Source organism: Sebastes fasciatus, chromosome 3, assembly GCF_043250625.1.
Source record: "Sebastes fasciatus isolate fSebFas1 chromosome 3, fSebFas1.pri, whole genome shotgun sequence".
NCBI lineage: Eukaryota > Metazoa > Chordata > Actinopteri > Perciformes > Sebastidae > Sebastes > Sebastes fasciatus.
In genome coordinates this window covers 21992190-22004199 of record NC_133797.1, presented here as the reverse complement: position 1 = coordinate 22004199, position 12010 = coordinate 21992190, and the positions used below count along the sequence as shown (strand labels likewise).

General features: G+C 40.4%; 1 protein-coding gene across 2 annotated transcripts in view; it reads left to right on the top strand.

The window, feature by feature from the left end:
* The window catches only part of LOC141764398 (protein kinase C beta type), a 37430-nt gene that overhangs the window by 8649 nt on the left and 16771 nt on the right, over positions 1-12010 (top strand). For both annotated transcript variants that reach the window (XM_074629623.1, XM_074629622.1), the window contains exons 3-4: positions 8622-8704; positions 10191-10302. In XM_074629623.1, the coding sequence (XP_074485724.1) occupies positions 8622-8704; positions 10191-10302 (195 nt within the window). The remainder of the gene's footprint in view (positions 1-8621; positions 8705-10190; positions 10303-12010) is intronic.

Genomic DNA, 12010 nt, shown 5'->3' with positions numbered 1-12010 from the left:
TCGCCCCGCTGGCCTCCAGTCTTTGCGGCAACAGATATAATCTGCTTTTCAACAGAACTAAGAATGATCAAATGTGCAAATCTTGAGTATGTGTAAGAGTTTAAATCTCCACATTACAACTGAAAAGACTCAAACACAGGAAGAATAATCTTAAAAAATGCTGCTTGTTGAAGTGTCATTGTTATTGATTGGCTCAAAACTGTGGTTGACTTTTAATCCTGATTATTGACTGTTCAGCGGTTGAAGAAGTATCTTTGTTATTGATTGGATGACAGGCCAGCCAGTCTAAGTATATCGATTACAAGATACGTTTGTGACACTGTGGCCGAGAAAACAAACACAGATTTTAGAGTACGCCTGTCCGCAGCACAGCGCCTGCTCTACAGTAAACTGCTTCACAATGAATTTTAAAGCCGACAGATCTTTCCAGCGTCAGTGCGTCAGATATCAGGACGGCTGACTGGATGTTAATATGTCTGGAAAACGGCACTGATTGTTGTGAGATGAAGATGAAATGAACAAAAGACAACAGATTGATTTTCGGCATCAACCAGTTTTTGGGGTTCATGTGATTTTTCTAAAACAATCTGTATTACGATTAGACAGATTATTGGTTTACTTATCGGTAGGGCCGCAACTAATGATCATTTTTCATATGAATTATCTAATTTCTTCTCAATATGCTTAATTTGTTACCTACAGTCCAAAAACCCACAGTACTAATTTACAAAGATACAGTAAAACACAGAAAACTTGAACCTAAACGAGTGATCAGTTATCAAAATTGTCATTCCTGTCAATTACCTTATTAATGAATTAACTGCAGAAGTTTCAGTTCTACCAATGCAAGCAGATATTTGCCTTACACTGATTAATTAGACTCAGTGATTTACTTGCTGATACCTGTCAATATGAACTCACCTGACCCAAGTCATGTGACAAACACTGTGTTATATAGCATAGAGATAACCAGCGCTTCCTCTTCACTATACGCAGCATAGCTCTGTTAAGATAACAGTATTTACTCAGTCGTAAGGTTATGCTCGTTCCTGACTGTCAAAGACTAAAGAATCTGTACAAGGGAGAAAAAACAACAAGCTTGCAAGCTAGTTACCAGCCGAGATTTGTTTACACTGTGTCTCAGTCTTTGAGTTGTCAGATTCCACTGAATGCTTCGTTGTCAGTCAAACATAAACCAGTCCACCCACTCAGACGCTCGCATGTTAAAGGAACATTTCTGATGGATCTCCATTTCTGTCCTCCTTTTAGTAATAACAAATATTTAATTTGAAAAGTCTCTTTGACAGAATCATGTTAGCCTGGAGTAGTTCAGCAGCCACATATGAAGAAATAGAAAAGGGCCCGGGTGTTTTCTGTTAGGTGTCAAAGTACGGCTGGGCGATGTATAAAATTAATTAAATTAATTAGATTTTGTGGAAAGGGAGATGACTGGTTACTCTGTGTATTCAACCGTAAGACAAAACGTGTCGGTGCTCTTGGAAAATGGGGAAAAAAACAGGGATAGAAAGGAAGGCAATCCAGGCACTCTGAAATACTAAAACAAGTGACAGCGAAGAAAGAAATATATTAAAAAGCCTTTATTGTAGTGGCTAAATCATTAAAAAATATACATAAATATTTATTTTTCACAGAAAGCATGTCTATGCAAAGCAAAGTCTATATCCTCATTAAGACCAGGATACTTTAAGGCATCCAATCGATGGATCCAAAAAGTCTTATTCGATTTTAATTAGATTTAGATGAAAATCAAGTTATTACAATGCCCCCAAGTGGCCAGTGTCTACCTGAGCAGAGAATGAAGTCACTCTCCCTCTGTGTGTGTTGTAATCAGAGCTTCTCTGTGCTTTGTTGACATCAGCAGGCCGGCCGTGTGTGTTTTTAGTGCATGTTCGTGAATGGGAGCGTGCCACACAGGCCGCTGCTCTGCACTGCTCTCATACGGCGGTTACAGCTGATAACGCTGTCCCGACCGACGGCGGCGTCGTAGAAGGGTAGCACCCATCCTCCGGTTCCCACTCATGTTAACACTGTTAGCTCTGTCAGCACTGTTGCCTTGTTTGCACTGTTAGCACCGTTAGCTGCGAGCCACCTGCTCAGCCGCCGCCATGTGGAGAGCCGTGTGGAGGCAACAGAAATGCTTCCAATCTTGCATTTAGCAGCTTTTAAAATGACTTCTTCTTCAGTGTTCAGTGTTTAGAAGCAGAACCAGATACAAACTCCTTTTAAATTAGCTGAATCGATTGTTTTAGTGTTAATATTGGATATTTTTTTAGATGTAACTGACGAAGACTTTGCCAAAAGTTAGTTGACATTTCTATTGTTCTTACATTCGCTGTAAGAAATCTCTTTAGAAATTGCTGCCCGATATCTCCAGCTCAGAATTGCGACTAAAGCTGAAGTTATACTTTTCGCGTTCGCAAGTGCGTGATCCGCATGACTTAAATATCGTCATCACAGGGTGTACGTGAAGGCTCTGTGTGGACGTCTGCATCGCGTCCATAAGAGGCTGATGTGAACATTTTGTCCGACTCATTAATCGCAGCCTAAATATGTGAACGTGTCGTTAGCTTTAGTCTTTTAGGGAGCTTTCACAAGCCATAGTCCGTCTGGCTAGTCCGAATCAGAGTGACATTAATAGTTTTTGGTTTTGTTTTATATTTAGTCTGGTTCAGTTTCACAGTACACAAATTAAAGCCGACCAAATAAAAACATTAATTGGCTGAGGGGCGTGTGTGAAAAAGTGAATTTATCTTTACTATCTTGAGAGCTGCCATTTCTATGCAGGGAATCACGGATATATTGCTGTTGGAGTTTTTTTCACTTTGACTCGGAACTGATCTACATCCAGTTTATCTCGAATGACTTTATACATTCAGTATTTTTCGGACTCTATTTAGCATGTTCTGTATGTTCTCTTTGGCCCAGATGTCAAACAAACATCAGACTTCAGCAGAAGTCCAGAGGCCTGTACCGCGAAGCGTGTTCAGCATACCCAGGGTGTCTTCTTGTTATCTGACTTCACTAACCCTAACAAACCAGATCCCGCTAAGCCGTCCTACGAAGGTGGTTATCAACTTGGTAAATCAACCCAGGGTTTCTCCATCTGGCTGTGAGCGCGGTCACATGAACGGGGCGGTGTTTGCAGCATCTGACAAATCACTAACATAGACAAGTCCACAGATTTGTAGACAGACAGGCAGAGCGGCACATTTTACAAGGGAAGAGCAAACTATATTAAACAAATACGAAGAGATTAAACACATAATCCAGACTAAAAGCAGGATGAACAACTGGCAAAAGAAAAAACTCCCGGTGTGCGAATGCGTAAATTAACAGACTTATTAATTTAACGGAACACTCAAAAGTAAGATGTACTAGTCTAGATAGAAATAGCTTTTAAATGTAAAACGGATGACTGGATTACACTTAATCATGCCCAGTAACATTTTTAATGACTATTTGAACCTTCTTTCAACTGCGTCCCCCCTCTCCGGCGTTGTGAAACGGACTCAAGAGGAAGTTAAAAAATAAGTATGAAAATATAATTCAAAGCGGTAAGCACCCACAGCACACAGCCAGCTGTCCTTCCTCTATTTGTCAGTTTAAGCTGTATTATTTTTAGTCTGGATTATGACGGTAACTTCTTCATATGTGTGTAATATTAACATACCACTGAGCTCTGATTGGTCAGTAGGCGATGCTTTCATACAAGTTGATCTCTTATCTGGAACATAACCTGCTCCGGAGCAGGTTAGCTGTTCAGCATAAGTTACCATGGCGATCTACACCGTAAGAAGTGATCCACCTTCGTAGGACGGAAAACCCAGGGTTAACCCTGAAGTTACCTCGCTAACGCCTGCTTTGTAGTACAGGCCTCAGATCAGTCCTCATGTTAACCTGTCGTTTACCTGTGTCCATCTCAACAAATGTCCGCACAGGCAGCCTGCGTTTTGGTTCGCTTCGAAACACCTCTCGCAAGCGGTCTCGGACCGGTTGTTTTGGTGCGCACCAGATTACGATTACTGCGTTCACAACTGCACAAACAAACTGCACCAGAGTTTGTTTAAAACGGACTAAATGTTAGCTTGAGAAAGCGCCCTTAAAGAGCTGTTCGGTAGCTAGGTCTTATCTCTGTGGTTCAGTTTGTTCAGGCATGCTGAGGCCTGACTGGTGATTTCGAGTGTCTCCGTCTGTGGTTCGTGGACTGGTAATCATCCAAGATGGAGGAACTTCCTGATGCTCCTGTTAATGTGAAACTGTCGGCCCGCTGTCATCCTGGCAGCCCATCGCAGGAGTCTTTTTTAGATCGGCTCTGATTTGCTGTTATCACCATCAGTCGGATAAAACGGGGCTGTGTGTGTGTGTAGACTCGACTGTAGGGTTCAGCCTGGTTGCTAGGCAACAGAGCAAAGACCTCCTCGGCAGGTCACTAGGCCTGTCTTTCACTAGTGTGTGTGTGTGTGTACGTGCACAGGTGTGTGTGTGTGTGTGTGTGTAAGTGACAGAGCAGATTTATGAACAAAAAGCCATAAAGTGTGACTGCAATCCTTCACTGTGTTTTCTGTTGCTCCACTTCTGTTTCTGTCTTTCTGACACACTGCAAACACACAAATGAATCCTCCACCCCCTCACATCGCCTCAAACCCAGCTGTGCCCCCATCCCTTCCTGCACACACACACACACACACACACACACACACACACACACACACACACACACACACACACACGTGTCTCTCTGTTTGACTTTATTTCTTCTTCACTCTTTCTTTTCCTGTCGTCTCGTTCTCTTTGCGTTTCCCTTTTTTTCAGTCTCTGTCCTCACAGTGTGTCTGTTCATTTGCGTTGTGCAGCGGCGCTACAGATGGACAGAGTTTAGTGTTACACCATCACTGTTGTATTTGTGTTCATCTGTGGGTATTTTTAGGCCTTTTAGGCAAAACTGGGCTAACCAAAGTGTACAGTAGGCTCATTTGTCCACTGATGTGACCCACCCTCTCTCCTGCTCAAATAAACCCACATGCATGATGAACAAACATAAGCACTCTGTTGCTCAACTGCTAGAAAGCTGTGGAAAGTGGTGCCAGGTGCCACGGTGCCTCATGAAAATGTAACGACAATGTGAATAATTAAGATTAAACCAGAGCGTAATGTCACCCTCTTTGTGTGTGTGTGTGTGTGTGTGTGTGTGTTTTGTTCTTGCTGTGGTTGTTGTTGCAACGTGTGTGTTAACATTATCATAATAACGCTGAACCGTATTGATGTCTTAATTCTATTTTAGGTCGAGACTGCAAGTCATTGTAAAGTGGAAGTGGTTAAAAGATTCGGATGTAAAAATACACCAGTGATGTGAGGCTACAGTACAGAAGACACATCTGCCCTATTTATCCAAATGGACTTCTGGTGTTGGTCATGTTCACGTCTTGGTCTGTAGGAAGAGGCTGATCAAAATTTAAATGGATGGATTGTACTTTTATTTCCATCTGAACCAGATTGTGTAGTTTAAAGGTTTACTGACTGATCTGATGGATCAGTAGCAGCTCTGCTCAAACATATCAAACCTACCTTCTCCGCCTCTGAAGGTTTAATACTCATTAGTGCTGTTCACTTTCTATTAGGACTGCAACTAATTTGCAGATTATACTCTTGATTAATCATTCAGTCTCTTATGGCGCTTTCACAAGCCGACATTTAGACTGTTTTAATCAAACTCTGGTGCAGTTCGTTTGAGCAGTTGTGAACGCAGTTATCGTACTCTGGTGCGGACTAAAACAACCGATTCAAGACTGTTTGCAAGAGGTGGTGTCGGACTGTTTTCGAGCGAACCAAAACGCAGGCTGCCTGTGCGGACATTTGTTGAGATGGACACAGGTAAACGACAGGTTAACATGAGTGATTGCCTGCATAGAAGTGGCAGCTCTCAAGAAGAAAAAGATAAATTCACAGTAAAACCGAACCAGACTAAAAAGAAAACGAACCAAAAGTATCAATTTCACTCTGATTTCCTAAAGCCCCAGTCGATGTCTTCAAATTGCTTGTTTTGTCCAACCAATGGTCCAAAACCCCAAGATATTTAATATAAAAACATATAAAACAGAGAAAAGCATTACATCCTTGAAGCTGGAACATAGAAATGTTGGGTGTTTTTGATTAATGATTTACAGGATTATCAATATAGTTACTGGAAAATGTTCTGACTAATAAGCTAATAGCTTCAGCAGACATATCTCACAGCAGCTTACATATAGTTTGAAACTGTTTCTGCACATGTAAACTGATATGTCTTATTTATTTATTATTAGTTAAATTATCTGTACACAATTCAAAAGTTCCCACTTTTTTAAATAATGTTATTATTGATGCCTTTTCATCTTTACATTGTCCTTGTAATTATGAGAAACAGCCTCCAACCGTTTACCCTGCGTCCAACTGTAAATTATTTATTGATTAATCGATTAACTGATCCACAGAAAATGACAACAATTTTGATAATTCATTAATTATTTTAGTCCTTATTAAGCAAAATATGACCAACAAAATCACTGATTTTAGCTTTTCTCAAATGTGAATATTTTCCTGGATTTCTTCGTCAAACTGAATCTCTTTGGGTTTTTGTCGGTTGGACAAAGCGAGTTGTTTGAGTGTGTCAGCTTGTGATGGACATTTGTTGCAGCCGTTGTGAAATTCACAGCGATGGATCAGACCAGCTTGTCCGTCTCTCCTACTCAACTCCTGTTACCATTTTGGTACCTAATAGCATTTTAGATCTCTTTGTCTGCAATTTCTCAGAATTCAAAATTCAAATGTTCATATATACTCCATGTATCGCATGTAAAATGCTGATTGACAGAAATTCACATATGAAATTTCTGTCCCTTTTTATAAAAAAAGCAGCTGGGGATTTTTTTCACATGTGAACTGACTGACAACCACATCTGGATCTTGTTTTCAGTGTAAAACATCTGAACACCACATGTCACATCTGAAATGTTTGACTGTTTCCTTGATAACAAAGTTGCATTTCAGCGTATCAGGTTTGTCTTTAAAATGCTCAAAGTGAAACCAAACCTCAGACTTTTTTCATACATTTATTGAGACAAGATTTGATCTTTGTTAGCGTGTCAGAGCTCTTATCAAACAATTCAATGCGAATGATGATGCAAGCGAGAAGTCTGATACTTCAGAAATGATTAAACTCTCCAATGATTCATCAGCTTTAATGTTGCAGCCCTAGACGTAAGCCCTTGTATAAACATGTACGTAACTCACACAGTACTTCAGTCCATTGTGTTTTTAAGGGGTTGTATGAAGTACTTATCCATAGTCAGTGTATTACCTACAGAAGATGACGGTCGGCGCGCCACCAGTTTGGAGAAACAGATAGGAGTTACACCACAGAACCAAAGCATGTACTGCTGTGGACGGGTCGCAAAAGGTAGTTTAGACACCTAAAAGAAAGGCCCACCTAAAATAACCGATTTAAGTGTACGCAATATTTAGAATATTTCCCTGCTTTACCTTGCCGTCAGCTTTATGCTCTCGCCTAAGCCACCACACTCAATTGAAAGAAAACTGTAATTTTAGAGCATAGATAACGGCTTCAGTTCCCTGGGGGCGTGGCGACCGTCATCTACTGTAATTAATACACTGACTATGAATAAGTACCTCATACAACCCCACTTCAAAACACCCTGTGGAGGCAATAGGCCTTAAGGGCAATGAGTGTCACCTGTCATGACCTTAGGAATGTGCACATGTTTGTATTTTTCCAACACACACCCAAACTAAAAAATTATTTTACTTCATCCAAATATGATTTTCCTTCTCCATTCTGAGTTTTCAAAGGATTATGAAATAATAATCTGAAAGGGGGAGACAAAAACGTACCACCTGTTTTTAATTTTCTTCTTTAAAAAAACCCAACATAAATGAGATTTCTGTTAACCCAATTTGCATTTTGTTCATTACGTTAAACTTACACTTTTTAACTTCAAAATATTCTTGTTTTATTTTGGTTGAAAAAAACTATACTTCCTGAACAAACTCTCCTTTATGCTTGCATGTTTGTGTCTAAACTGCCAGCGAGAGAGAGCGCCCATCCAAAGATCTTTTTGTCTGTTAAGTGTCCTGATAAAAAATGATTTCCTCACAAAGGGGGATCAGGATCAGCAGCCATGCTCTATATTAGGCTGAGAGCACGCAGGGTGTTTATTTCAGTCCGTCACTACACTGAATGATTTTAGCACAACATCAAGCAGCGAGCAGGAACATACAGTCACCAGGTGCGTCGAGCCTGCTGCCTCCATCTGACGCTTCCTGTAGCAGCTTCAATGTTATGGGGCGTGATTACGAGATGTCCCACCATGCTGTGGTTATATTTAAAATCATCTAAACTGAAGCAATAAAACTAAATATAGATGTCGACAGCAAGGAAGGAACAAATGGGAACTGCTGAAATATGAGTAGCCTATTGTGCACTGACTAATGCTACATAATTGACATATTGATTCATCTCTTTGTTGCTATTGTGTCGCCTTATTTGGCATTGCAAGGAAGCCAGAGTTTGACATCTGCTCTCTTTTTCTCTCTCCCTCCACCAGTGTGCTGTTTTGTGGTCCACAAGCGCTGTCATGAATTTGTCACCTTTTCCTGTCCGGGGGCCGACAAGGGACCTGCCTCCGATGTAAGTAAAGAAAACAGTCCACTGTGAGGCAGACCGCTGCTGCTCAAGTTAGATATTTATTAAACACACAGTTAGTGATTTAGTGCTGTTGAGTGATGTTTATTAACAACATTAGCAAGGTCAGCACTGGCTTTGGGTTTGTGTGTGTGTGTGTCAATGTAGTTCCTGTGTTTTCTGTTAGATGAACACACACACACACACGCACACACACACACACACACACACACACACACACACACACAGATGTTACCTGCTGAGCTGTCAGCCCTAAATCACATTGAGACATGTCAGTAAAGAGAGAAATGTGCTGCCTGGCTGCCTCAGGTTAATGAGCCAACATCTCTCATTCACTTACACACACATTTTGTGGGTCAGTCGTATAACTGATGTTTATTAATCTCTAACTCCTCTGTCTTTCTTTGTTTTTATTATATCACCAAAGCTGTGTCGTTGTCTACTATTTTTAAGCATCCTCCAAACTCCCTCAATAAGTACTTCATTCTCTCTCTCTCAATAATTTTATTTTAGCTCTCTGTTATAATAGAAAAACAACATTTCAAGCATCGGTTCACCACAGATGCACTAACTTAATGGTGGAAATAGAGGATAAGTGCACTTTTGGTAAAGGCACAGACACACACATCATTTAGCGGCGATGAAGGCCAACCGTTGGGTCGCCAAACGTTGCCTTTGTCTTGGCCTAAAAGTTGCACTTGAACACACCGCAAAGACAACAGCCAACGGCCAACTACCACATACGTTCTGCGCCTGCGTGAGATGAAATAACTCTCTATACCAGCAGGTTGCGGTAGTCTGTTTTCGTCATTCAAAAAGGGAAACTGAAAGACCGAGGACGGCGGATATACAAGCCGTTGTTATGATACGTACATGAAACAGTGTTTGCCGACTATTTTCAAACCACTCTAACTAATACTCTTTAGACTACGTACCCACGCGTTGTGTGGCGGTTTCGAACGCCTGACATCCTGGGAATGAGAACGGGTTGGGCTAATGAGACAATGCCTCTGTGCACAAATCCAGGTGCATGAAGAAATGTTTACCACTCCTCTCTGAATGGGAGTAAATCCCTGCAGCCAGGCTCCGAAATGTCGAGAAAAGTCTTCCCAGAAGAGTGGATGTTCTTTGGCTTTTATTATAGTTATAGTATCATAATAATCCACATGTATTAGGAGTAAGATGTTCAACGCCCACATATGGCTGATATGTTCTAGTGTCCACATACCTTTGGCCATATAGTGTTTCTTAGAACCTGTGCAAATAAAACCCTAAATTATCTGCATAGTTAGATACCACTAGAGGGAAGTAATTTAGATGAACCGACCCTAACGGGTCAACTGAGAACAACTGAACTTTAGTGGAGTCTAAGCACACCGCAGATGCAGGAACTTGACTGAAATGACCTGGATTACTTTACATATTGAATTCAAAACCCTTCTGTCTCCTCTCTGTGTTTGTGCCTCTGCAGGATCCTCGTAGTAAACACAAGTTTAAGGTCCACACTTACTCCAGCCCGACCTTCTGTGACCACTGTGGCTCCCTCCTCTACGGGCTGCTACACCAGGGCATGAAATGTGACCGTACGTACACAAATTTATCTGTCCATTTGTGTGTCTGTGTGTGCATGTGTATGTGATCTATGGAATGCCATTTAAGTTAAATAAATAAATAAATAAATACATACATTAATAAATATGCCTATGAAATAATATCTATTTAATTCTCATTTGTGCCACATGCTCAAACTGTGTGATGAGTTTGAAATGCCAGTTAAGTCAGTTTTAAATAAATAAATAAATGAAGCAATATATATATAAACAGATGTAAATATAAACATATAAATGAGTCCAGGTAGCTAAATAAATAAATAAATAGTTAAAAAAAACAATATTTTTATTATGCTTTTTAACACAAACACAGACAAAACCAACAATACACCAACATCAGAATTAGATCCCTGACACATGATATACATAGCACATGATATACTCAAAGAGATGATTGTACTGTACACAATCACGTGAATATGTAGTGGAAAATGTCATAGCATCTATTTATGTGTGAGTAGAAGGATAAGGAGGGGCTCAGCATTACAGCTGATTACAAACGACGGTGATGAAACAAAACCTTTTTAAGAAAAATCAGAAAACAAAACACAATAAATAAAAGTCAGTAAGTAAATATCTCGCCTCATGACCCAAAATTTTCACTTTGCCAGTTTTCAATACTGCAATCTATCAGAGCCTTTAGTACAATATCTGTAAGTCTTTTATCAGCTTATTTAAAGAAGGATGTCCAAGCCTTAAAGAAATCCCCCGTTTTACATTTAAATCTGTATGTTAGATATTCCGTTGGTATTAGCTCAAGCATCAGTTTATGCCCCCCCACAGTGGTGTATGTGGGGTGTATTGATCCATCTAAGCAATATATAGGTTTTTATTTTTAAAACGGACGTTTTCAAAGGACTTCTTTAATTTATTTAGGGTGACATTTATTTCCGAATGCCATATTTATTTCCCATCTCTTTTTTATTTCCATCTGTTATATTCACACTTGCGTGGTACAGCGGTTAGCACTGTCTGACAGTGAGAGGGTTCTGGGTTCGGATTGGGCTCTTCTGTGTGGAGTTTGCATGTTCTCCCCGTGTTAGAGACGGTTTTCTCCGGGTTCTCCGGCTTCCTCCCACAGTCCAAAGACGGACACTAAATTGCCTGAAGGTGTGAATGTGAGCGTGAATGGTTCTCCGTCTTAATTCTGCAGTATTTCACTCGGCCAACTGTCAGTGCCATCGGTCAGAAATCAAAGAAATGGCTGCTTAACATTGAATTTCTATCATTCCAACTAATACTGTTTTACTTTATAGCATTCATAATCCACATGCTGCTTGTGATATGTGAACTGTAGTTCAGCCAAAACCTTTCAATGAAAAACACATTCTCTGAATTTAAATTTCATTTACAATAATTGAGCTGCTCGTGAGTCACAACGACAGACAGCGCAGATATTATCAGCTTAATGGACGACGGTTAGAGAGATATTATCAGCTCCTCGTAACAATGAGTGAACAGTTTGTACGTTCCTGCTGTTGTGTCATATTTATTGCTGACCATTTGCCTTACAAAGATACAAACAGGAAGTGGGGCTACATCTCTGCAATGCTATCCTGAGCCATAACTAACATTATTTAATGGGTAGACTGTTCCTCATTGTACCCGCTGTGTGCAGCACACAGTGTTTGATGGACTTGGCCTTTGAAGCATTATCATACATTCAGATTTAGTCACCAGA